This window comes from Glycine max, chromosome 13 (assembly GCF_000004515.6).
Source record: "Glycine max cultivar Williams 82 chromosome 13, Glycine_max_v4.0, whole genome shotgun sequence".
Lineage (NCBI taxonomy): Eukaryota > Viridiplantae > Streptophyta > Magnoliopsida > Fabales > Fabaceae > Glycine > Glycine max.
In genome coordinates, this window is record NC_038249.2 from 11,347,984 (window position 1) to 11,372,616 (window position 24,633).

At 32.7% G+C, this 24,633-nt stretch overlaps 2 protein-coding genes across 2 annotated transcripts; one reads left to right on the plus strand and one right to left on the minus strand.

Moving 5' to 3' along the window:
* Positions 1 to 1,943: 1,943 nt before the first annotated feature.
* Positions 1,944 to 9,744, plus strand: LOC106795608 (protein PLASTID MOVEMENT IMPAIRED 2-like). Its single transcript, XM_014766198.2, has 4 exons — positions 1,944 to 2,075; positions 7,977 to 8,608; positions 8,858 to 9,062; positions 9,541 to 9,744. The coding sequence occupies exons 1-4, from the start codon at positions 1,944 to 1,946 to the stop codon at positions 9,742 to 9,744; spliced, it is 1,173 nt and encodes a 390-aa protein (XP_014621684.2).
* Positions 9,745 to 18,004: 8,260 nt separating this feature from the next.
* LOC112998717 (uncharacterized) lies at positions 18,005 to 19,558 on the minus strand. Its single transcript, XM_026124841.1, has 3 exons — positions 19,546 to 19,558; positions 18,593 to 18,745; positions 18,005 to 18,498 (listed from the first exon to the last, which is right to left on the minus strand). Exons 1-3 carry the CDS (start codon positions 19,556 to 19,558, stop codon positions 18,005 to 18,007), a joined length of 660 nt encoding a protein of 219 aa, XP_025980626.1.
* Positions 19,559 to 24,633: the final 5,075 nt, after the last annotated feature.

Below are 24,633 nucleotides of genomic sequence, written 5' to 3' on the forward strand. Positions count from 1 at the left end.
TGAGGAGAATCAGCAGGATGACGGAGCAATCCATCGTTGATCCTGCCATCAGCATGCCATGTTAGGTTTTTTGCGTCTTATGCATTAGCAAACAATTGCTTAAACCTTGGTATTACTAGAAGATACCAACACACTTTGGATGGACGATCTTTGTATGTGCTTGCATGTTCACTGTAATCGTTTGAATTGACTTTGTAGCGTGACACCCCACATGTAGGGCAGTTGCACAATTCAACATACTCATGCCTATACAAAATACAATCGTTAGGGCAAACATGTATCTTTTGGTATTCCATTCCAACAGGACATAATATCTTCTTTGCCTCATAATTATTCTTCGGTAGCGTGTTATCTACAAGAAGCATATTCTTCAATAACAACAGGAATTCACTAAAGCGTTTGTCACTCCACCCAAATCTTGCTTTCAAATTCACCAAAGCCAACACCCCTGACAACCGTGTGTACTTAGTGCATCCGATATACAATGGTTTCTTTGAATCATTATCTAACTTTTCATAATATGGTGCATGTGCTTGCCTAAAACCCTTGTCCAAGATCCCATAGCATGTCTTCTATACGATCACCGACTTATTGATCAACTGGAACACTTGGAGGGGCTGATGACATTTATGATAACTCACCATGCCATATCCATCTTGTATAAGTAGGACAGATACCATCACATATCAGATGTGTTCTAATCTCATCCAAAGATTGTCGTCGGCCATTCAAACATTTAACGCATGGACATAAGTATACCCCACCAATTTCTGGAGCATTTTGTTTGGCAAATTCCAAGAAATCTTCAACCCCATTCTCGTACTCTTAAGTTATGCATGGTTTTTTCATCCAACTCCGATCCATTTTTGGTGTACTGTAAGACGAGGATCATTAACCAATATGCATGCAAACCTCTTTTTTTTTTTGTAAAAAGGTGTGACCCTACCCCGTTCAGGAAGACAATTTTTTACTTCATTCAAACAAACAAGTTAAGGCGGTCATGTTAAATTTGACTAAATTTTGGCAGCATTTCACTTTGATCTCCAAGTACACAACATGAAAGCGGTCACATCAATTGATGGCAATCATGTGTGCACCCGGAGAACAAAGCAATATGCAGTGACCGAAATATAGTAAAAAATAACATAACATACTTAACTTGTAAGTGAAAATGAAGTAAAAAGAATTTGTCTTCCCAAACTGTCCAAACGGACAATTCAAGATTCAATACAACAATTAATCCAAACTATCCGTATTAATTGTTGTATTGAATCTCAAACAAGGAAATAAGGCTCACTCAATGAAGCAGAATGTAATAATAAACAATACTTACATTAGGGGGGAAATTATAAAAAAAAAACAGAACAGTGTGAGAATGACATGCATATGCCTTTTCAAATTTACACATTCAGGAAGCAATTGTGTATAAAAAAAACTGTGTTTGTGTTTGTGAGAATGACATGCATATGCCTTTTAGGTTTATATTTTCCATTCATTTTGAAACTTCAAGTTTTTCATATGAATACAAAAGTTAGTGCCATTGAGAAAGAGGCACAGATAGTGTGGTTTTTGGCTGTAGTGTTGCTTGAGGTTGCCACAACATGTTGACCCTAGAGAAGGGGAAGTACGCTGCACAAATGTTGTGCAAGGAATAAGGAGAAGGAGGATTGGTGTGCATTGAGCTATGTTAGAATTGGCCTTTTTTATTATATAGTTTTTGTAATATTAGAAATTTAGCACATCCTAATTTTATGACTGAACTATATTCCTCCCACCGAATCTACTAGAAGCTTTCTACAAAATGTGATGCAGTGGTTGTTGGTTGAGGCTCTGGAGGAGGGGTAGTAGCTGCAGTTCTAGCAAATGCTGGATACAAAGTTCTAGTCTTGGAGAAAGGAAGCTATTCTGCTAGGAACAATGTTTCCCTTCTTGAAGGACCTAGCATGGATCAAATGTACCTCTCCAATGGTTTGGTTGCTACAAATGACATGTTTGTGCAAATACTAGCAGCCTCCACAGTTGGTGATGAAGGGAATAGTCAATACTGTTATAAGAAGAGGGTGTGTAGCAATGGGGTATGTTGTGTGAAACATTCCCAACAATGCTTCATCTAACCATCAATTTTGTTGAGTGGTGAATGGAGTAATAGAAATGGTCATAATTCTGTTAGTTTTATTTTTATAGGAAGCAGAATCTCTTTGGAATTTTGGAGAACAACTCCAATCAGGCCATCAATTTTCAAAGTTTTGACTAGCATCACTCTCACTATTAAGCAGTTACTCCGAGTAACTGATGCTTTCACCTGGGCATGAGTAATCACACTGGGGAGATAAGTGAAGCTTGTAATGGTTGTGATTTATCTTGTTGTATACATTTTTTAATTTTAAAACACAAACTCGTGATTTATTCAAAACAAAAAGGATGAAATTAGGAGCACACGCACAAGAAACTTACTTGTTGGTGGCTTACTTGACAAGGTTGGAAAAGACAATGCCAAGGCAGATATTCAACTGAAAACCTGTACGTATTCTTCAAGGTGCGATCTATGAAAGAAAAACTGGCACGACCTGTTGTGATAAAAAAAATTAAAGCAACAAACATGAGTGAGTTCCAAGAACCACTTGCTATTACACAACATTGAACACTGTTTTCATAAATAAAATAAACACACACATGCATATACTTGTTCTATTTTTAATTTTTTGGGGGGCACAACTTCGTGAAAACTAACACAAGCTTCAATGATATTTCTTTAGGGCCAGTGATGCTAATACTTGTTATATTTTTAAATTTTTTGGCCCCAACTATGTTGTATAGGGATTCAAACAGGGAAACAGGTTCATGTGGCCAATACTAATAGTCATTAACTTGATACAATTGTGAAAACAAAAAGCAACATAATGAGGAATAAATTGATTGGGTTGCTGATTAGTAAAAAGGTTTCACAAGTTAGTTTTTCTCAAAGGATCTTTGTATGTACTTCACTTTTAATGGTATTATACATAAGTAATTTGCAACTTGAAAATGATTCTGGCAAATTCTCTAAAAGGAACTTTAAAATAGCAAGAAAGTTTATAGATTACAACATCAAAGACAACTATCAAACCTCAATAATCTAAAATAATAAAACCAATATTAAACCAGAGAATCAATTCTTTGAGCCAGGGACTGTTATTTTAAAGAAAAGAATCAGAAGTTTCCTTTTCAACAATGACATCTTTATTAATTATTGTCTAAAATTTTTAAATGTAATATCTCCCACCAACAAGCCAAAAGATGATCAGAAAATCTTTGATCGTTGATAGTCTCCCCCAAACAAGCCAATTCAATAGGAAATGGATACTCACCTTCTTAGAAGCTTCCACAAGGGAAAGTTACATACTAATATTTTACAGGGTGAGAGGGCTGATTGGGTAATGCTACAGTGGAAGTTATATAAAATTTCCCCCAAAGTGGCAACTCAAATATTTGATACTCCATTACAAGCAAGTAAAACTAACAGGGTCTAGACTAATGCACGGGAAAAATACATTGGTTGAATTCCTCCCTTTTTGCACTTCTGAAGCATCACCTAAAACATGGTTGTTGTAACAGATTGAAATCAACTAAACAGACTCTTAACTTCAATAGTATCACATCTAAACCAGACTTTGGCATCTCTATCATATCATAGCAAGGATATATTAATATTGTACCACTACTAAGAAATTCATTTTTAACGACGTTCTATGACGATTCCATAAAATCATTTTAAAATATTAGACTAATAATTTTATAAATACTAAATTTTAAAATGGAGACGATTTTTAAAATGCACGTATTGGAATGAACTCTTCAATGACAACTATTAGTTATAAAATCGTCTTTGAAACCGGTGTACATGTCGAAGGCCCCAACCAACACCCTTCTTGTGCCTTGTTTTACTTGTTTGATCTAGCTAGAAGCACTGGGGTTTCGAATCCTAACATGTGCCCTCATTGTGTTGTTCAAGATCTGACGAGACTGCATAGTAGCGATAGTGTTGTTCTCGTGGCACGCCCTCAATATGGAAGCTGGCAAAATGCAAGATTGCTCGCCAATGATGGAAGGTTCTTAAGAAATGGTAACCGTGGTTTCATCAGATGCAATAATTTTGATGTTTTTTAATGTGTTTACTATATAGTTATAGGATAAAAATTTGATGTACCCAAATTTTATTATGTCAACTCTAGTCTTGCGCTAATTATAAGAAATACATTAAGGTAGCAGTGGCAGGTCTTGGGGGAAGAAAATGAATTAGGTGCTAGCCATGAGCAATCCAAGATGTCCAAGTGTATTTGGTTGTAACGTATTATATATCTAACCAGTATTTTTAGACTATTGATTAAGAAATTAAACCAGCAAAATATTTATTACCTAAAACATAGGTGGGCATAAAAAAGAATATAGAAAGCATAATTTTAAAATGTCGTTGCCCTGTGTATATACAGTGCTTACTTTAAGTTTTCTTTTCTCAATAATAAATTACGAGAGGAAATGTTTCATATATGTTGCTCAGGGCGTCTATACCTTTTTTCCCTTAATCAACTTGGTTTTTTCCTTGTTTAAGAAAAAATAATCCATTTAGAGATAATGACACTCTTTCCTCTTCTTAAACAAAATATCTGAATTAGTATGGTTTATTTTACATTTTAATATAGCCTTTTCATTTTATAATATGTTGCTGCTATTTTAAGGAATTATAAATGATTGGATTTGTAATAAAATAGCACAGGGCAAATTAACTTGTATTGGTAAAGTGGTGGATTGGAAATCATACCCAACCCTGATTAATTAGTGGTGGATTGGGAAGTAAACTGCCTGAAATCCAAAGGCACGATCTATTCTGCAGAGAAGGGGATAGCTAGCTGGTATAGCAAGTAGTGTGAATAGAATTGCTATGTTTGTAATTAAAGGTTCAAATAGGAACACATAGTGCTTAGTTATGTTGGGAAGTATACTATACTTGGTTACGTACGTATGTGCTTTTGTAGAAGGGTTGATACCCTTGTACCTCTTTTAATAGATTTCCTTTTGGTTGATTAAAGAAAAAAGTGGCAAGTTGTTTGGGGATTCTATTGGTTTTGCTTATTTGCAAGTCAACTTGCTAAAAATAATAACAAATAAAGTAAAAAAAAATACAAATGTACAAACTATACTAATAAAATATAAAGACAATAAAAAATTATTAAATAATGCATCATTAGCATTTGAAATTTTCTATCACCAATTAACCAAATAGCAGTCTTTTCCATGCAAGAAGGCAAAGTAAATAAAAAGAACAGTTCAAAAGCAATAGCTTTAATGTGTAAACAACTTCCCAAAAGTGCAAAATAAATAAATTAAAATATCATCTTCCAAGTTCCAAGTAAAAAAAAGTTGGGGGTTGACCTGTTCATAAATTTTTTCTAATTAGCAGATTAAGCATGACAAGTCAAAGTGGAAATTATGATTTGTATGGATTTATAATTTTTCATATTTAAACTTAATACAATGGTGTTGACTATGAAGTGATTAGTGATATATATATATATATATATATATATAATGTGTAAACAACTTCCCAAAAGTGCAAAATAAATAAATTAAAATATCATCTTCCAAGTTCCAAGTAAAAAAAAGTTGGGGGTTGACCTGTTCATAAATTTTTTTTCTAATTAGCAGATTAAGCATGACAAGTCAAAGTGGAAATTATGATTTGTATGGATTTATAATTTTTCATATTTAAACTTAATACAATGGTGTTGACTATGGTGTTGACTATATATATATAGGAATAATTATGGGTAGAAGTAGACTTTATCTTAAAGAAGTATATTTGTCAAACTTAAAGCTTGATTTCAGGTTATTTATCTTCAATACATAATTTTGAAAGACATGATTAATGTTTTTAAAATTGTGTAGCTACATAAGAAAATGCATGTAGTGGTTTAATGTTGGCTGGAATTTAAAGCAACAACATCAAAAAAATAGGAGTAATAAAAATAAGAATGTTAAGATAGATGTGTGATTATTTAAAAAAAGAAAAAAAAAACAAAATGATTATATATGAGAAAATATTGGTGTAGCACATTGAGAAATAAAAATAATAGAGAATTGATTAAGATGTTTGGACATGTATAAAGAAGATCACAAGAGACGATAGTTAGAAGAGTAAATTACATGATTTTTAGTCTTGTGAAAAGGAATTGAGGGAGTTAGGAAAGGATGTAGGAGAACTCATTGAAAGAGATCTCAAATTAAATAATTAATATATCTAAAATTTTGATTTGTAAAATATATATAAAAAAGAGTTTTCAAATCGTGGAGATGTTCAAAAATCAAAATCCTAAAGTAGAAACATATTTTGTCTTTCAATTAATTAATTTTAATTCTGATTTTTATTTGATAATTTTTTAAAAAAAAATGTAGTTAAACTCAGTTCATATTTTAAATTTATTTTATTAACCGTTAATGTAACATAATTAAACTATAGTATATGTAAATAACTTGTTTATAGATAGTATTATCTTATGCAACCAGATGGATTGTTTTTTTTTTTAATAATAACTAGAAATCAAACACAAAATTATACGAATTAATATACTAAAATTAATTTTTTTAACAAAATTATAGGAATTATAGAAATCAAACTCTTATTATCATTTGTAACACGATCTTATTATTTGAAGCAATTTTTCTTTAATAACCTTATTACAGTTAAACCAGAAAAGCAAAAAACTACCCATTCAATTCTTTCTTTTCCGGTAACGGCTAATATCCATTATGTCTCTAGCAATCAAGTCTTGAATAGAGAACATTAGGAGTGAAGATAGGTAGGTGTTGGGCGGCCTTAGTTGCCCATGCAATGAGGGAAAAGGTGAAAAGATAGTAGAGTCAGCAGGTGCATGTTTGTGCAATTTGGTTTAGTTGTTGTCTTAAAGGTAAAACATTTGAATTTTTTTGGCTTCCATTCAGGTCAACATTACTATATTTGACTATCCAGGGCCCAAAAGAGGCTGAAGGGTATAGCATATTTGACTTACTACTATTTATATCTACAGAGAAAACTAGGCCATTGACATTGGAAGACTGCATATATACTATAACAAAAAGGAATTAAAATGTCCAACCCCTACAATTTCTAGATCTAACTAACATGGTAATTAACTAATGAACAAATATAAAAAAATCAACTAAACTTATTGCATATCTACATAAATTCACAATGCCTATATATTTAGAAGCTCAAGATCCTGAGTGCTGATAGTATAATACCTTTATGGATCTAACTCTACTTAAACCTTTTTGCACTCTACTCTCTAGGTTCTTTAATTCCTTTAGACTGAGAGAGCTAACAGCATCACGAAAGATGTGCCTGGAATGCAAAAAATGACATTGAATTTTTTCATTTCAATGGAGAATTCTACTGAATAATATTTTTAACAGAATGTAACATTGACCTGTTTGGATTCTGAATGTCTCTGATTTGTCTTTTTAATTTGGACGTGTCCTGATAAAATTGTTATTCATAAAAAGTGTCAACCAGTTAGAGAAACCTTGTGGTGGAGCATTTTTTCAACTAGCTGCAACTGATACCATTTTTTCTACTAAATTGGTTTGTGCAATTTTTCTCAACAATAATTTTTACAAGTTTGTCACTGTTAAGTAAAAATCTAAATTCAAAAGATTTTCTAAAAAACCCTTACCAAACACACAACAATAACAATAAATGTCTTGTCTAGTGATGAAATAAACACAGCATATGTTCTACTCCAGTCACTCATATCTTTCAGTGGTCTTCTTTGTATATGTCAAAATCATTGCACCAATATGTCTTTGTGTACAATTCTTGCCCACACAACATGAACACAACATTATTAAGATTTTGAATTAAAAAAAATCTATTTATAGATTTTTTATGTGTCCTTTTAATTAGAGGAGTTGATAACAACATTGTTTTGGTAAATATTCCTCAGAAGCACTCTTCAAAAGCAAAACAACTCCACAGAGGAACCAATGATATTGTTCGGTACAAAGAGACCAAATGGGCAGCAGAATATGCAAAAGCTCAAGCAGAAGCTGAGCTTTCCAATGCTAAACAGACAGTGAAAGATCTTTTCTCTATGATTGGGGAATCTATGTACAAAGCAAAAGCCGAAATGCGAGACATGGCACCACTAAAGAAGTATGTCAAACCGAGAAATGATGATAATCAGTATTCACAAGTTATGACAAAATTGGAACATGCTAAGCGGGAATTGTTCCAACTTAAGCTTCATGTGGGTTCTGTTTTGGAGGAGAAACTGCAAGCGGAGAACGAAGTCAAAGCATCGAGATCCAGCATGTTGTCCTTCTCAAGAGTAGCACAAAAACAGACGAACGAGATTGAGGAAGCCAATGAAGAACAATTGGTGGTTCAATTGGACAGAATTGATGCTTTGAATGAACTTAGAGACATTGAACAACTTCAAAACACAAGGAACAAATTGAAAGAGGCCATTGAAGCGATAGATGAGACAAAAGAGCTCGAAATGAAATTGGCCACAACATTGTCTGATATTGATATGTTGAAGAATGACTTCAAGTTTGTTAACAAAATGGGGAAAAGGTTACTTCAAAGAAGTGGTCAGAGCATTGAGCATATAGAAGAAGATTAATCAAGACATGTTGGTGTGTTAAAGCCTACAAAAGAAGAAATAGAGGCAGCAAAGAAAGACTTGGCTTCCATTACAAAACAAGTTTTTAAGTTTATGGCCTCTATGGATGTCACAAGAAATCAACTGAAGCATGTGAGTGCAGCCACAATTCATTTAAAGAACATGGAATCGAAAATTGGTGCAAAAGTTTGAAACCTCAGTTACAAGCTCTTGAGAGCAAAATCTAAATTAGAAGTCGTGTCTGCTGCGGAGGAAAAGGCCAAATCAATAGTGAGTAACTTAACACAAACTCTTGATAAGCTCAAGTCCAAAACAGAAGCAGCAAAAAAAGAAAAAGACCTTATAATAAATGGAGAGGTTGCAGAAACCAAAGAAGAGATTAAAAAGGCCTTGTTGGAGATAAAGGTGAGTAAGGAAAGATTTCAAGGTGCCATGTAGGAGCTACAAGCAGTGAAATCATCAGAAGCTTTAGCCTTGGAGAAGCTCAAGATTCTTAGGGAGAATGCCATGAAAGACAGAATTAGTAATGTAACAAAGCCTAGTTCGTTAATTATCATATCTAAGTTTCAATATGACTATTCGAGAAACCAAGCAGGGAAGGCAAATGAAATTGCTGAGAAGGTAAAATGAATTAAATTTCTCTCATAAGCATAAACTAAGCTTATCCATAAGCATAAGTTTAAATCAGCTTTTAGATAATCTAAATGACACTCTGAGAGGGTTTAGACAAATTAGTTTATTTTACTTTTAACTTGTGAGACTAATTTATTTTATTTTTCTTTTTATTTAATTATGTAACAAGTAGTATTTATTGAGAAATTTATCTAAACAACACACAAAAACCTCTAAGGTAATTGTGATGATGGTATGCTCCCACTTACAGAACAAATTAAGGGAACAACTTGTTTTTGACACTCTAAGGGGTGACTGGAAGGTGGCCTTTGGCATCTGGGAATTTGACCCTCTTAAGCTAAGTAATCCATTCCCTGATAATAGAATTTCAGCTCACATTAGGCAGGGCTATGAAAATAAGGTAGTGGCCTCTAAAATCCAAAGGTTTGTTACACAGAAGCTGCCCTCGATATAGTATCATGAAGTTCCACATGGTGGCCATTTGATTGTGCACTATAGTGGCTTATGTGATGAGGGTGAAAAGGAGATACCTAGATTAATGTCATCAGTCATAAACCAAGCTACAGTTTGATATAGTGGAAAGAAATGGAAAAAAAAATAGAATTGAAAACAAATATTTAAATTAAAGTAATATATGAAAGTGTGGGACTCATCAAATTTTTCAAACTTTCCACTCATTTATCTTTCTTTCCTCACAAACCGAAATGCACCCTAAGAAAATAATTTCTTCTACTCTCACTAGTCTATCCACTAGGTGTTTGTTCATGTAATTCACTTCAACTGGAACACAAAGTTGGATCCTCGGTAGTTAATTTATTTTTCAACTTCAAATGCAAATTTTGAAATAACTTCCACTTTGTTTCACTTAGCAACAAACCAGGAGAAATAGAAGAAACACCATACATACACACTGCACAGAAATAGAAGAAAGAAAATAAAGGGGTATGCTAATGCTACATAATTGACTTGAACAAAGACTTGGATTTGACCTATCTTTACCTAAGACAGAAAAGAAAGCACAAAAGACAACACTCTTATACTTCTATCTAATTCCTCCTCTTCCGCTACCCTTCCAACTTTATCCTCTCCAAACACTACTTTTCCCTCTGTATTGATAAGTAATTAAGTAGTATTTGTTTTGTTTGTCCTAATAAGCGTTCAAAACTAAAAGCCACAGTCATATGATGAATACCTTAAGTGATTTTGTAGCGTCTATTACTGTGTGTACCTTAATGCATTGGATAAATTGGATCACATAATCTAGACCAAATCTCAGATTGTGTTCATTAACGCAAAATTAAAATATTCAACATGATACGAAAACCTCATCCGGAGTAACGTCCCTCACAAACTAAACAATTCTTTCCAATAATGGCTAAAGATAAAGGAATCTATGTCACTAACCACTGATTTGGGAATACCATGCAGCCTGATCACATCTTCAAAATAAGTCAGTGACTGTCTTGGCTATACAAGGGTGCTTAAGCAACAAAATAGCTATATTTAATAGTCTATCATCAACATAAATAGAATGGCCTCATAGCCTTTTAGGAAAACCCATAATGAAATCTAAGTGTCTTCCCAATTCTGTTTATTACTCTCTAGAGGCTGTTAGAGTCCTGCATGTGGCTTGACATTTGTTCCTTCAACACACATCACAGGACTTCACAAAGTCCTAGACACTTCTCTTAGTCAATTCAGCATACAAGGCAACAAGACAGGTTTGGCTCTCCGAGTCCTCGCTCCAACCCAGGACTGAAACAATTTAGCATTTCGTTTTCATCTAGATATAAAAATTTAAATTGCTTATTAGAAGCATTCTAAGGGTTTGTAGAGGGTGTAATTTCTAACCACAACGAAAGCAAAGGTTTTTTCTTTCACTCAATGAACTCAGGGTAAAATAAGTGATGAAACCCTTTCATCTTCTCTGTTGAGACTCTCCAATGTTGGGACACCAGTCACAACACAAAGCAGAAATAGACGCGCTTATGAAGCAAATAAATAAATATCAATAGATGTGTGTAGTTGTTTAATGACTTACCTATACGACTTGCACAGACGCGCTTTCCACGACCAAACGGCGACAGCTTAGTATGAGGAATCTTCAATGCGCGAGCTCCACACCAACAATCTTCACGACGCGAGGTCCACAAGGTTCATGGGTTACTGCTTTTTGGGGTGAGGTAGAGTTTTTGGGGTTTCAGCTAGGGCACAGCGGGGTAGACTGGTTGGGCTTCGAAAATGTTCGCAACTACATTCAAGGGGTGCACGCGGGAGACGAAAATAGTAACCAAAATACAAAGATGGTCTATTCTGCTACCTGTCGTTGACTTGTTTGACCTTTACATTCTAAGATGGTTATTTATAACCGTCTTAGAATGTGCGTCATAAATTTGAATATTTAGCCCCCGAATTACAAAAATGCCACCGCATTTTTTTCTAAGATGGTTATGAAGGACCATCTTAGAAATGACGTCGTAAAAACAACCTTTTGTAGTAGTGAATAATATGTAAATCATCAACTTATTTATGAAAAAGCATAAAATATAAACATAACTTTACCTTAAAATATCGGTTGAACCTATGGTTTCTAAGTAATTTTGGAGGAATATGTGTTCCATCAGGTTGTTTAAAAAATATCTCCCCCCACTCTATCAAAGCTTGTAATACTCTATGGAAGTGAAGACTAACAGTTTCACCAGAGTGTTTAAAGAAAATGGACATCATATGGTTTATGACATTATCCCTACTATGTAAAGAAACTTTGCTACTTGTTCTTAATTGTTGCTCGTCGTGTATGTCGAACTCCACTTCAATCTCTTAATATGGTGCATAGATTTGAGAATTGTTGAGGACCCATATGAATTACATCACAACATCGATCATTGTCGCAAATGTATTTCATTATTTCATCTCTAACTCTCTCCCCGTGTTCTCTTATTCTAGAAGGTATTTGTGTTCTTCTTTGATTGTTTTTCAATGCACAAATTAACCATATCATGAACATTACTTGCATGATCACCATTTGAACTAGAAAAAATATTTGAATTTAATATCTTCACTGGCCATCTATGATAAAGAAAACAAAAACACAAATTGAAGAGGAGACCATACACTATGAAAGCTAATTAAATATGTGTAACAAAATATAATTAAATTTAGAATACTAAGAATAGAGCAACAATAAAATAGGCACAAAGAAAAGTACAAAAGATCAAATTCACATTAATGTGACCATTTATAGAACCAAATTGCTTCACGCATCCAAATAATAATAATAATAATAATAATAATAATAATAATAATAATAAAAGACATCACTGAGTTTTGATCAATATTGATGCCATTCCTAAAAAAATTAAGAAATCTCACTAATCATCAAATATATAAAAGCATATGCTTATATACCCTTCACTATAGTAGGCAAAATAATAATATATATTAATGCACCAATTACCATACATAATTCAAATTGAAATTTCCATGATCAAGTTTTATAAACATTTCCTAGGGTTTGCACCTATAGGAATGCTTAGAAAGGTAAAAAAACATGAATCATCTATGGTAGCCATGATCGAACATTCAATGATTAGGACTGGTTCTATTGATTGTCTTCAATCCTATTAGTGACATTAGTTTGTAGAAGTTTTAAGACAAGATATAGTGGGTCATAATTTGTGCATTAGTGGCCATGGAGTTGTGCAAAGTCTACGCTGATGTGACTAGTTATTAGTGCTACTAATTTTATAGGTGGACTGGTTCATGTTTGATTTACAATTGAAATTGTTATGGTGTGCATTTCGATACAATCCAATGGATAAAAGCAAAAGTAAGGATCTTGATCCTTATATTAAAATTGTTGGGATTTAATTCCAAATATAGGGATCCAATCAAGCAGTCTAATTTTGATTCTAACAGACAATCATAAATCCTAATCACATGCTTTCTATGTAGAGAGAAAGTACTATACAGAGATAAATAAAACCCCTTTGTGTTCCCATACTCAAAATCATGATGAAAACTGTATACGAAAGCGTACCTGGATTAGCCATAATGGAATGATGATGATGAAAGGTTGATTAGAAAATTGGGTTTTGTGATCTTCCAATTGTAGAGAGCCCTTAACTTTCCTTCTCTAAAGGTTTCTCTTCTGACGGGGATAAAGAGAAAATTGTACGCGTTGGGTTGTGTTACATTGCTCTCTACAAATGGGGACCATAACCCCTTATATTGGTAACTGCCATCAGTTACCCCACATTTGATAATTATAATTTGACCCCTCATCAAATTATAATATCACTGGTATCTACACAATTATCCTTTCATGACATATGTGCCCCCAGCTATACTTTTATATTAATTAGACCACTTTAACATTTTGGCTAATTTTATAATGGCCCTAACTCATTCAATTATGAGATATATATATGTATGACCCAAAATTACTAACAATCTCCCACTGGTCACAAATATATATATTGTTAATCCTTATGAATGTGTTAGACTTTATGAGCTCAAAATTTGTCATTACATTCCTTGAGCATATTCCAAAAATCTTGTCCATTGATTACATCCGTATGTAGAACCAAAGCAGTTTTCATTGTATCAATCACAACTAAACTCATCAATGATCACTAATGCTGACAGAATCAAATGACATAGACTCATCATGAAATGTGTAGCATGAAAATTACGTGAAGGTGATTTGTACACGTCTATTTTCAACTGGTCCTACTTTACCTCAATGAGATCATTTAATAAACTTAGTGTACAGAGTGTAATAACTGAATAATAAACCATATATATATAACCAAATATATCCAAAAGTCAATGTATGCATACATAAAATCTAACATAGAACATAAAATACATAAAAGTGACTAACTCCCACTAAATCAAAGATTCCTCAAACTGTAAAACACCCATGTGAGCAACATGCTCATGAAAGACCTTGGGTGGAAGTCCCTTATTAAGAGGATCTGCTATCATGGAGTTTGTCCCTAAGTGTTCTATGGAAATCTGTCCACTCTATACCTTTTTCATAACAACTAGGAACTTGATGTCAATATGCTCCGACTTGGTCGAACTCCTATTGTTGTTAGAATACAATACAACTGATTTGTTGTCACAATATAACTTAAGTGGTCTTTCAATTCCTTCCATAATTTACAGCCTTGTGACAAAATTTCTCATTCATTTTCCATGATTTGATGCCTCATAACATGTCATAAATTCTACATCCATGGTGGATGAAGTAGTAAGGGTTTGCTTGGCACTGCGCCAAGAAACCGCACCATCGGCTAACATGAAAATGTAACCTAAAGTGGATCTATAACTATCTAGGCATCCTGCAAAATCCGAGTCAGAATACCCAGTGATCTCCAACTAATCTGACCTCTTGTATGTGAGCATATAGTACTTTGTTCTCTTCAAATACCTCATAACCCTTTTGGCTACTTTCCAATGATTCATTCCTGGATTTCTCAAATATCTACCTAACACCTAAGGGTGGGAATAGGCTAGGCCGGCCTAAAAGGGCCTACGATCTGGCCTACATAAAGTCTGGCCTGGACTGGCCTATTTAATTAAAAGGTTAGGCTCAGGCTTTTTTAAAAGCCTATTAAATTAAATAGATCAGGCTTAAGCTTATTAAAAAGCCTTATAAGCCTGATAGGTCGACCTATATATATTTATATTATTTTTTGGGTACCAATATATATTTATATTACTTTTTGGGTATAATTAATTATTTTTTTGAAACTAGCAGACTTTGATTACACATTACTGCTCCATAACTTCCATTCCTATAATTAAGTAAGACTTTAATTACAATTTAGGTGTGAGTCATGTGCCCCTTTATATTCCTTATTATTTTTATTGGCTTTCTTTTTTTTCTTATTAATGTGAAAAAGGCTTTTAAAAAGGCTATCAGGACAGGCCAGACTTTTAAAAAGGTCAGGCCTGAGCCAAAATAAAAGCCTTTGATAGGCTATAGGCCAGGCTCAGGCCTCAAAAATTCATCGTAGGCTAGGCTCTGGCCTTTTAAAGCCTGGCCTATTCCCACCCCTACTAACACCCCAACTATGTATGCTATATCCAGACGCGTACATACTTGGGCATACATCAAACTCCCTACAGCTGATGCATAGGAAATCTTCTGCATTTCCTGAATTTCTAAATTTCCTTTTGGGCACTGTTTGAGACTAAACTTGTCTCCCTTAGCAACTGGAGTATCCCCGGATTTACATTCCTGCATACCAAACCTTTTAAGTACCTTTTCGATATAGCTCCTTTGTGATAATCCTAGAATACCCCGAGATCGATCTCGGTGTATCTGAATTCCTAATACAAAGGAGGCGTCACCAAGATCTTTCATTTCAAAGTGGCAAGCAGTATGTCATCAACATATTAGACTAGGAAAATGTATTTGCTCCCACTGAATTTGTGATACACACAATCATCAACATGATTCATCTAAAAACCAAATGAGAGAATTACTTGATGAAATTTGTGGTACCATTGACGAGATTCCTGTTTTAGCCCATAAATGGATTTTGTCAGTTTGCAAACCATATTCTTTAGGTCTCCTGACACAAAGTATTCTGGTTGCACCATATAAATTGTCTCATCAATGTTGCCATTGAGAAACGTCGTCTTAACATCCATTTGATGAAGCTCCAAATCATAATGTGCAACAAGAGCCATGATTGTCCTAAAAGAGTCTTTCGATGAAACTAGAGAGAAAGTCTCTTTAAAGTCAATCCCTTCCTTTTGGGTATAGCCTTTCACCACAAGACGAGCCTTATACCTCTCCACATTACCTTTGGAATCCCGCTTGGTCTTAAATATCCATTTGCAACCAATGGGTTTCACACCTTCTGGTAATGGGACAAGTTCCCAAACTTTGTTGTCTTGCATAGACTTATACTCATCATTCATTGCTTCAATCCACTTTTCTGAGTTGGAATCTTGCATGGCTTGATGAAAGTTGACTGGGTCATCTTCCATCATACCATTATTTTCTTCATGTTCTTCGAGAAATACCACATAATCATCTGGAATAGCACTTCTTCTTTCTCTTGTAGATCTCCGCAAAGGTATTGGCTCATGAAGCATAGGTTCTTGAGGATCTTGAGTTTGTTCTTCATGAACAACCAAATTATCTTGAGTGAGGGATTCAATAACAATGTCTTGTAGAAGTTCCAAATTTGTTTTATCAAAAGCAATTGTATGAATCAGTTCTGGAATTGTTATTGATTCTTCCTCTAAGACAAAGTCTTTAACCTTATTCTTCCCCTCAAACTCAATATCCTCAAAGAATGTAGTGGTTCCCGTCTCAAAAATTGTCTTTAATTTGGGATCATAAAATTTATAGCCCCTGGATCTTTCAGAATAACCAATAAAGTAGTTGCTCACTGTTCGGGAGTCCAATTTCCTTTCATATGGCTTATAAGGCCTTGCCTCAGCTGGACATCCCCATACATGAAAATGTTTCAGACTAGGCTTTCGCCCAACCCAAAGCTCATAAGGTGTTTTGACAGCTGCCTTGGTTGGCTCTCTATTTAGAATGTCAGCTGCAGTCTTTAGTGCCTCTCCCCAGAGTGAGTCTTGTAAGTTAGAATGAAAAATCATACTTCTTACCATATCCTTAAGAGTTCTGTTTCGTCTTTCAGCCACACCATTCATGCTAAGTGACCCTGGCATGGTGTATTGTGGGACGATTCCACATTCCTCTAGGTACTTGGCAAAAGGCCCCGGACGTTGTTCACCTGAACCATCATGTCTGCCATAGTATTCACCACCACGGTCAAATCTGACACACTTTATTCTTTTGTTGAGTTGATTTTCAACTTCAACTTTAAATGTTTTGAACACATCCAGAGATTGTGACTTTTCATGTATAAGAAACAAGTATGCATATCTAGAGTAATCGTCTATGAATGATATAAAATAGTGTTGACCATTCCATGAAGGTGTATGAAATGGCCCACAAATGTTTGTATGTATCAATTCCAAGACGTCTGTAGCTCTATATGCACCTAATTTCTTGCTTTTGGTCTGTTTACCTTTAATGCATTTAACACAAACATCAAAGCTTGTGAAATCAATAGAATCCAAGATTCTATTTGACACAAGTCGTTCAATTCTATTCTTAGAAATGTGACCTAAGCGTTTGTGCCATAATGCTCCTGAGTTTGTATTATCAATTCTATGCTTAGTACCATGCAATTCTGCATTAAAGGCTTCACCATAAGAAGCTACAATATCAAGTAAATATAGATTATCATTAACCAAGAGTGAACCAGTTCCAACCATATCTAAATTAAAAGACAACCTGAACAAATTGTTTCCAAATGAACACAAATAACCCAATTTGTCTAAATAAGAAACTGAAACCAAATTCCGTCTAAATGACGGTACAACAAAAGTGTCTTTCAAATCCAAATAAAAATCAATACATAATAATAATCTAAAATGCCCTATAGCTTCCACTTCTACCTATTTACCATCTCCAACATAGATCCATCTTTCAAAATCAATTGGCTTCCGGTAGCTTAGGCAACCCTTTATTGAAACACTGATGTTAGTAGTGGCACCAGAATCTAACCACCAAGTGTTTCTAGGTACTGAAGTTAAATTGACCTCAGAACAGACCAAAGTAAGAAACATACCCTTCTTTGCACACCAAGCATGATATTTCGTACATTTTTTCTTTACATGTCCAGGCTTACTGCAAAAGAAATAGTTGTCACCCTGATTTTGTTTCTTTTGTCCTGGACCCTTAGCAGCTTCATTTTGGGCTCCTCAATCCTTTTTCTTTTGCCCTTGTCTTTAGAGGTACTCACAACATCAGCACTTTCAGTCCTTTCTTGCTTCAACCTTTCCTCTTCTTGCACATAGTATGAAATGAGCTCATTAAGAGACCATTTCTCCTTCTGACAGTTATAAGAGATCTTAAACTGACTAAACTGCGAAGGAAGAAAAATCAACACTAAATGAATAAGCAAGTCTTCCGATAACTCGAGCTTTAGTGCCTTTAATTTTGAAGCAATATTTGACATTCCCATAATGTATTCCCTGAAATTTCCTTTGCCTTGATACTTCATGGAAATCAAGTTCTGAAGGAGAGTACTTGTTTCCGCCTTATCGCTTTTTGCAAAGCACTTTTCAATTTCAGCAAGGAATTCTTTGGCACTAGTTAGTGCCCCTAAAGAGCTCAGGAATGTCACGCTTAATGATCATAAGACTCATGCGATTTGAGTGATCCCACTTCTCATGAAGTTTCCTCTGTTCAGAGGTACTGGAATCCATAGGAGAAGGGGGTTTCTCAATCCTTAATGCAAGGTCTAGATCCATGCAACCAAGAACAATTTCCATGTTCTCTTTCCGGTCCTTAAAATTTGCACCATCAAGAACTGGAACCGAATTCAGATTAGCAGATATAGAAGCAACAACTGAAAAGATCAAAACAAAAATCCAATAAGCTCACATAACATTCATCAATGCATTTGAATAATGATATATCTCATCACAAGATTTCCAGTGCACCATTAATATCAAGTCTTTGGACAGTGATATTAATTGCTAGTGAAATCCTTGTTATAATGTTCAAACATTGATAATAAAAGCATGTCAAATAACAAACCCATCTTTTGATGTGACTTATCATTCACATGCAAAACCTCATAATTATCACATGTTTAACATCACAGGTGTGTATGTAAGTTAATTAAATGATAACTTTTCTTTGGGCCAATCATCATTCATATAAATAATCACACATGTCAACATTTAACATTTCTCATGAATAATCTACACAAGAGAGATCACTTTGGTGATATCTTGATTCAATTAGCACATTTAAATGCTAAACCCAATCAACACATCAAATTGTTATGCTTGCACCCTAGTGTTGCTCTACATGTGTTATAATTGTTATATTAATTTGATGTTATCAATCACCCTTTATATCATTGTCCATTCCGCAGTAATGTGATAACCTTATTTTGTTTTCTCAAAACATTATCCAAACATCATACATGAATCAAGTATGGGTGGCTCTGATACCAAATGTTGGGATTTAATTCCAAATATAGGGATCCAATCAATCAGACTAATTTTGATTCTAACAGACAATCATAAATTCTAACCACATGTTCATGTAGAGAGAAAGTACTATACAAAGATAAATAAAACTCCTTTGTGTTCCCATACTCAAAATCATGATGAACATTGTATGTATATGGAAGCGTACCTGGATTAGCCATAATGGAATGATGATGATGAAAGGTTGATTAGAAAATTGAGTTTTGTGATCTTCCAATTGTAGAGAACCCTTATCTTTGCTTTTCTGAAGGTTTCTCTTCTGACGTGGATAAAGAGAAAACTATACGCGTTGGATTGCGTTATGTTGTTGCTCTCTCTGTAAATGGTGACCATAACCCCTTATATTGGTAACTGCCATCAGTTACCCCACATTTGATAGTTATAATTTGGCCCCTCATCAAATTATAATATCAGTGGTATCTACACAATTATCCTTTCATGACATATATGCCGCCAACCATACTTTTATATTAATTAGACCACTTTAATATTTTGGCTAATTATATAATGGTCCTAACTCATTCAATTATATATATATATATATATATATATATATATATATATATATATATATATATATATGACCCAAAATTACTAACAAAAATACTTTTACCTCAAACATATTTTTAAACCTGATTTTCAAGCATGCACTTACAAAGTTTTAAGTGATCAGTAGCTCTTTTGGTGCCAACCTAGTTGGGATGAAGTGAGTTATTTTGATGTTTGGAAGTCCTCAAACCTTTATAAAAAAAAAAAAAACTTACGAAGCTTTAAGCTAAACAAATATGAAGTTATAAAAAAAAATTAATTTTATATTTTACTACATTATTTTTAACTTATTGTACATCAACTGTCAACAGTTTGCTTCCATGCTTCAAGCTTTACTGCCCTAATATGAAGACTCAAAAGGGAAACTTTGTACTTTACAATTAAGAAATACCAAAGACAAGAAAATTGTCACTGTACTATTTCTTTTTTCTTTTTATGATAAGCCTTAATCATACTAGTTCTAATTAAGTTACCATTATGAAAATTAATCTTTCAAACCCAAGACTAATTCAAAGCATCTCAAAATCACTTTTATAAAGCAAAGATTTTGAGAGTTTGCAATCCTAACTAATCAACTAATCAACTTTATAGACATTATTGGCATAGAAAAATAACTTAAGGCCATGACTACAAACATTTGTTGCCGGGATAAATATAGTTTTGCTCACAAGTTGTATTTTTCCCATTGACAACAAATACATTAGCATAGAAAAATATTTTTCACAACATTGGCAACAAGAAGTTTAGTCGCCGGGATAAATATAGTTTTGCTCACAATATTTGTTTTGTTGTCAAAAGGTAAATTTTATTCCAATCACAATCAAATCTCGTTGCTAAATGCTATCTTTTCCAACAACTTAATTGTTGCTAAAAAAAAAGTTTTTGCGAATTTGATTATTTCTTGTAATGTAGAAGGATGCCACCTATCCCATTTGTTACCATAAAAAAAGAAGGAAGACAGCTAAGGATCTCTTCTTGCATAAGACCTTTTTGCACCTATATTTTATGCGTTGGACGCCCATTAACTAGTATTGACACATTCCTTTAAAACCATGTAGTATTCAATAAACTCAGAAACTTTTATAATTATGTAACCTTTCTCATTCTTTTAGTTTTCGGCCAAGTCTACCAACTCGTTAATTAATTATAACCTTGTAGCTACACCATTCAATATATTGCTACTAGAAACAAAACCAATTTGAGTAGAATAAATAATTAAGTTCGATGAACCTCTTAATCCTCTAATTAGTAATTTAGAAATTATCTTCTGTAAACAACCAATTAGTAACACCAGGTGAAAATCTATAACCATGTGAAGACTAATGAGCTAATGTTAGAGTATTAAAACCCCGTTTAAGAGGGAGAGTTATAATAATTTTGTGCATGTAATTTTTTTTTACAACGTACATTTCTATTATTGAATTAAAATTAATTTGTTTAAATTTCTTAATTTGCATTAATTAAAAATATTTATCATGTTTAATTTTCTTTGTAAGCTGTAACCCAAAATCAGACTCAACCGACAAATATTAGCTAGCTAGACTCAATTCTTTTTAAAATTATCTTAATATTTTTTTGCTATTATATTATATACTCTTATGAAAAGTGAAAACTACATTTTGGTCCCAGTTGGAGTGCATGGGTACTAGTTAGTAGCAACAAGAGAAAGCGTCAAGATGAAAGAAAGGGACAAAAGGGGTGAAAGAAACAAACAAAGACCATAGGCCATAACTGCGCTGAACTTAGTCAGAAAGAGTAAGTTGTGGACGTGTCGTTAGCCCTAATTGGTCATGGTCCTTTCCGGTCTTTGCTCAAGCTCTTCTTAATTATAAAAATAGTTAATTTAATTAATTATATTAAATTTATCAATTATTTTTTTTTTATAATTTAAAAATTATCTTTTTTTATCTATCTACTTAATTATTTCTCATTAATATTTTAAAAAAATAATTAAGTAAAAATATTTAAAGAAAAAATAATCATTAGAAAATTATCTTATAAAAATACACAGACAAATTTATGAAAATCATCTTATGATTAAGGACAGAGGAAATATTTATTTAATTAGGAGGAGTGTTAGGATACAAATCTTTAATGCACTTTTTTAAACACATTCTTTAAAATTGATTTAAAATAAGACAAATGCTAACAAGAGACATTAGTTATGAAATTAAGAGTAAAAAATATTTTATTGAGAAGTGTAAAATTATATTTTTTAATGATTTTTTGTATTTTCATATGTTTATTAATTTTTTAATCAATGGCTTGAGATACTAGTTACTAAGATCCTTATAATAAAAAAATTAAATCGTTAAATATAATATGGGAATTAATAGTACATAATTTATTATTATTATTATTGATAAATTTTAGCCAATAAATAAAAATGTGTTAAAAAGATTGTGCACTCTCCTTAATTAATGTTACTATCTATATTTACTGAGCCCGGCGAGACCACACTTGGTCAACATCTAACCAAGATCGCTGCTCTCTTTCTTCACAGGACTGGACCCTCTCCATTGACCCTATGTTGGCTGGGCTTGGTCAGTTGAAATTTCAAATGACAAACAATTGTTCACTCGTTATTGGATGTCAATAATAAAAACTACAAAAAAAAAAAAAAAAAAAAAACCTGTGCTGGTCTATTAGAACAATCTTTTTTCTTTGAGAAAATAATCATTATACGTATAGTTTTCATATAATATATTACTTTGTCTCGACCATGTAGTAAATAAAGAACTAAATATTTTTTTTTTACAATAATCTAATGTATGATTTTTTTGTTCATTAATGGCTGTCAATTGGTTATGTTTGAAAAAAAAATAGTTAAAAAATTAGCCAATACCTATAAAAGTAAATAAAAATTAAAAAATTAACTAAAAGCTAATAGCTAAAAGTTATTAATTAACTTATTAAATTATAAATGTTTAATCAAATTATCTGTCAAAATAGTTGATAAATGTAAAATAACTAAAATAGACATATTTATATGGTTTTCTAATATTATTTTATTGATATTTTTTGGTATTTTTAATTTACTTTTTAATTAATTATAAAAATTTGTAGTTTTTTGTTTATAAAAAATTTATTTTAATTACAAGTTTTACATCCAATTACTTTAATTTTTTATATTGTGTATTTTACTATTCTTCTTATACTATACCTTAAAATATTTTCAATCAAATTTAAAATAAATTAAAAATAGCCTATTTTTATTTTTAAGAAAACATCATACTTTTATAATGTTTGTGAGTGTGATGGTTAAAATACTTTAAAATAAAATATTGAAATAAAATAAAAATAAATAAAATAATGTGATGCTTAAAATAAATAATATAATATAAAGATGTTAAAAAATAGTAAAACAAAATAATCCTATCGTCTATAATACAATATCTTGAAGTATAATAATGTCAGAATAATAATAATAATAATATATTATAAACAATGTAATGGTTAAAATAAATAGTGTAATATAAAAATATCCAAACACTAAGAATAAAAATAAAATAATTTTGTCCTCATTAACGATATCTTTATGTAGTAAAAAGGTAAACAAAAAAAAACCTATATTATGTATAATAAAGAAGAAGAAAAATTATTAAACCTATACCTTAAAGGAGAGAAAAAAAAATCTTACCTTATGTTTATTTATTTATTTGCAAAAGAAACATAAGATGATTAGGCAGCAAAAGAGGATGACATTCCAAGCAAAAGAGATGGACATTCTAACAATGCTTGCATCCCAACCCAAAAGCACCAGAAAAATCCACTTTCAATTATATAAATATAAGAAGTTGAGAGAAATAATTTAATTGGGAGGAAGAGGATGACATTCCAAGCAAAAGAGATGGACATTCTAACAATGTTTGCATCCCAACCCCAAAGCACCAGAACTAATTATATAAATATAAGAAGTTGAGAGAAATAATATAATTGGGAGGGTCAAACCATACCCAATAAAAGGATACTACAAAAATGTATAAAAAGGGAGCCCCTCTTGTACCAAGGAACTCGATCAACAAAAGATGGTGGAGAATCCCACCAAAGTGTATCCAAAAAATTGTGCATCATATGAAGTAAGTTTGTCAGCAAAAACATTATCCATCGCTGTTACGAGACTGACGGAAAGTTATCAAATGAAAGATTTTATTTTATTTTATTTCAAACTCTTCAATTAATTTATAGATAAAATATATTTTTAATCCCTCAATTATTATGAATTTTTATTTTTAAGTCCTTCAATTAAAATTTGACCATTGTTAGTCCTCAAACTATTTTATCATTTGATTTTTGTTTTCTACCGTTAGATATTTCCGTCAATTGACGACCAAAAACCTGCAACAATTATATAAAGAGAGAGAGAGAGAGAAAGAGAGTTCCATGAAGCATCTCTCATTTCCTTTGAATTTGAACAAAAGGGGCTTTTTGCCCTATGCACAAAATGGCTCACCAAGAAGCCGATTAGAGCATGGCGAGGAGAGACTGATACGGTGGTGTTATCGGAAGATCGTGCACTGTTGTCGTGATGGTGAGACACAGTTAAAACAGTCACTGATCTGCATCGATTCTACAATCTCAGAACAACTGATCCCGAAAGTCTCATTGCATTATTGATAATGAATATTTTTCTTCAATTAATTGTAAAATATCCAAATAATAATTTTGTAATTTTATTTTATTAATT

Bases quoted from the DNA above. Each gene is read 5' to 3' on its own strand.
- LOC106795608 (XM_014766198.2), top strand. From the start codon at position 1,944: ATGGATCAAATGTACCTCTCCAATGGTTTGGTTGCTACAAATGACATG. The intron at 2,076-7,976 runs GTATGTTGTGTG...AATATTCCTCAG, and splicing joins AGAGGGTGTGTAGCAATGGG to AAGCACTCTTCAAAAGCAAA. The intron at 8,609-8,857 runs GTTACTTCAAAG...TTGAAACCTCAG, and splicing joins GTTAACAAAATGGGGAAAAG to TTACAAGCTCTTGAGAGCAA.
- LOC112998717 (XM_026124841.1), bottom strand. The intron at 18,499-18,592 runs GTACCTCTGAAC...TGAGCTCTTTAG, and splicing joins CCCTTCTCCTATGGATTCCA to GGGCACTAACTAGTGCCAAA.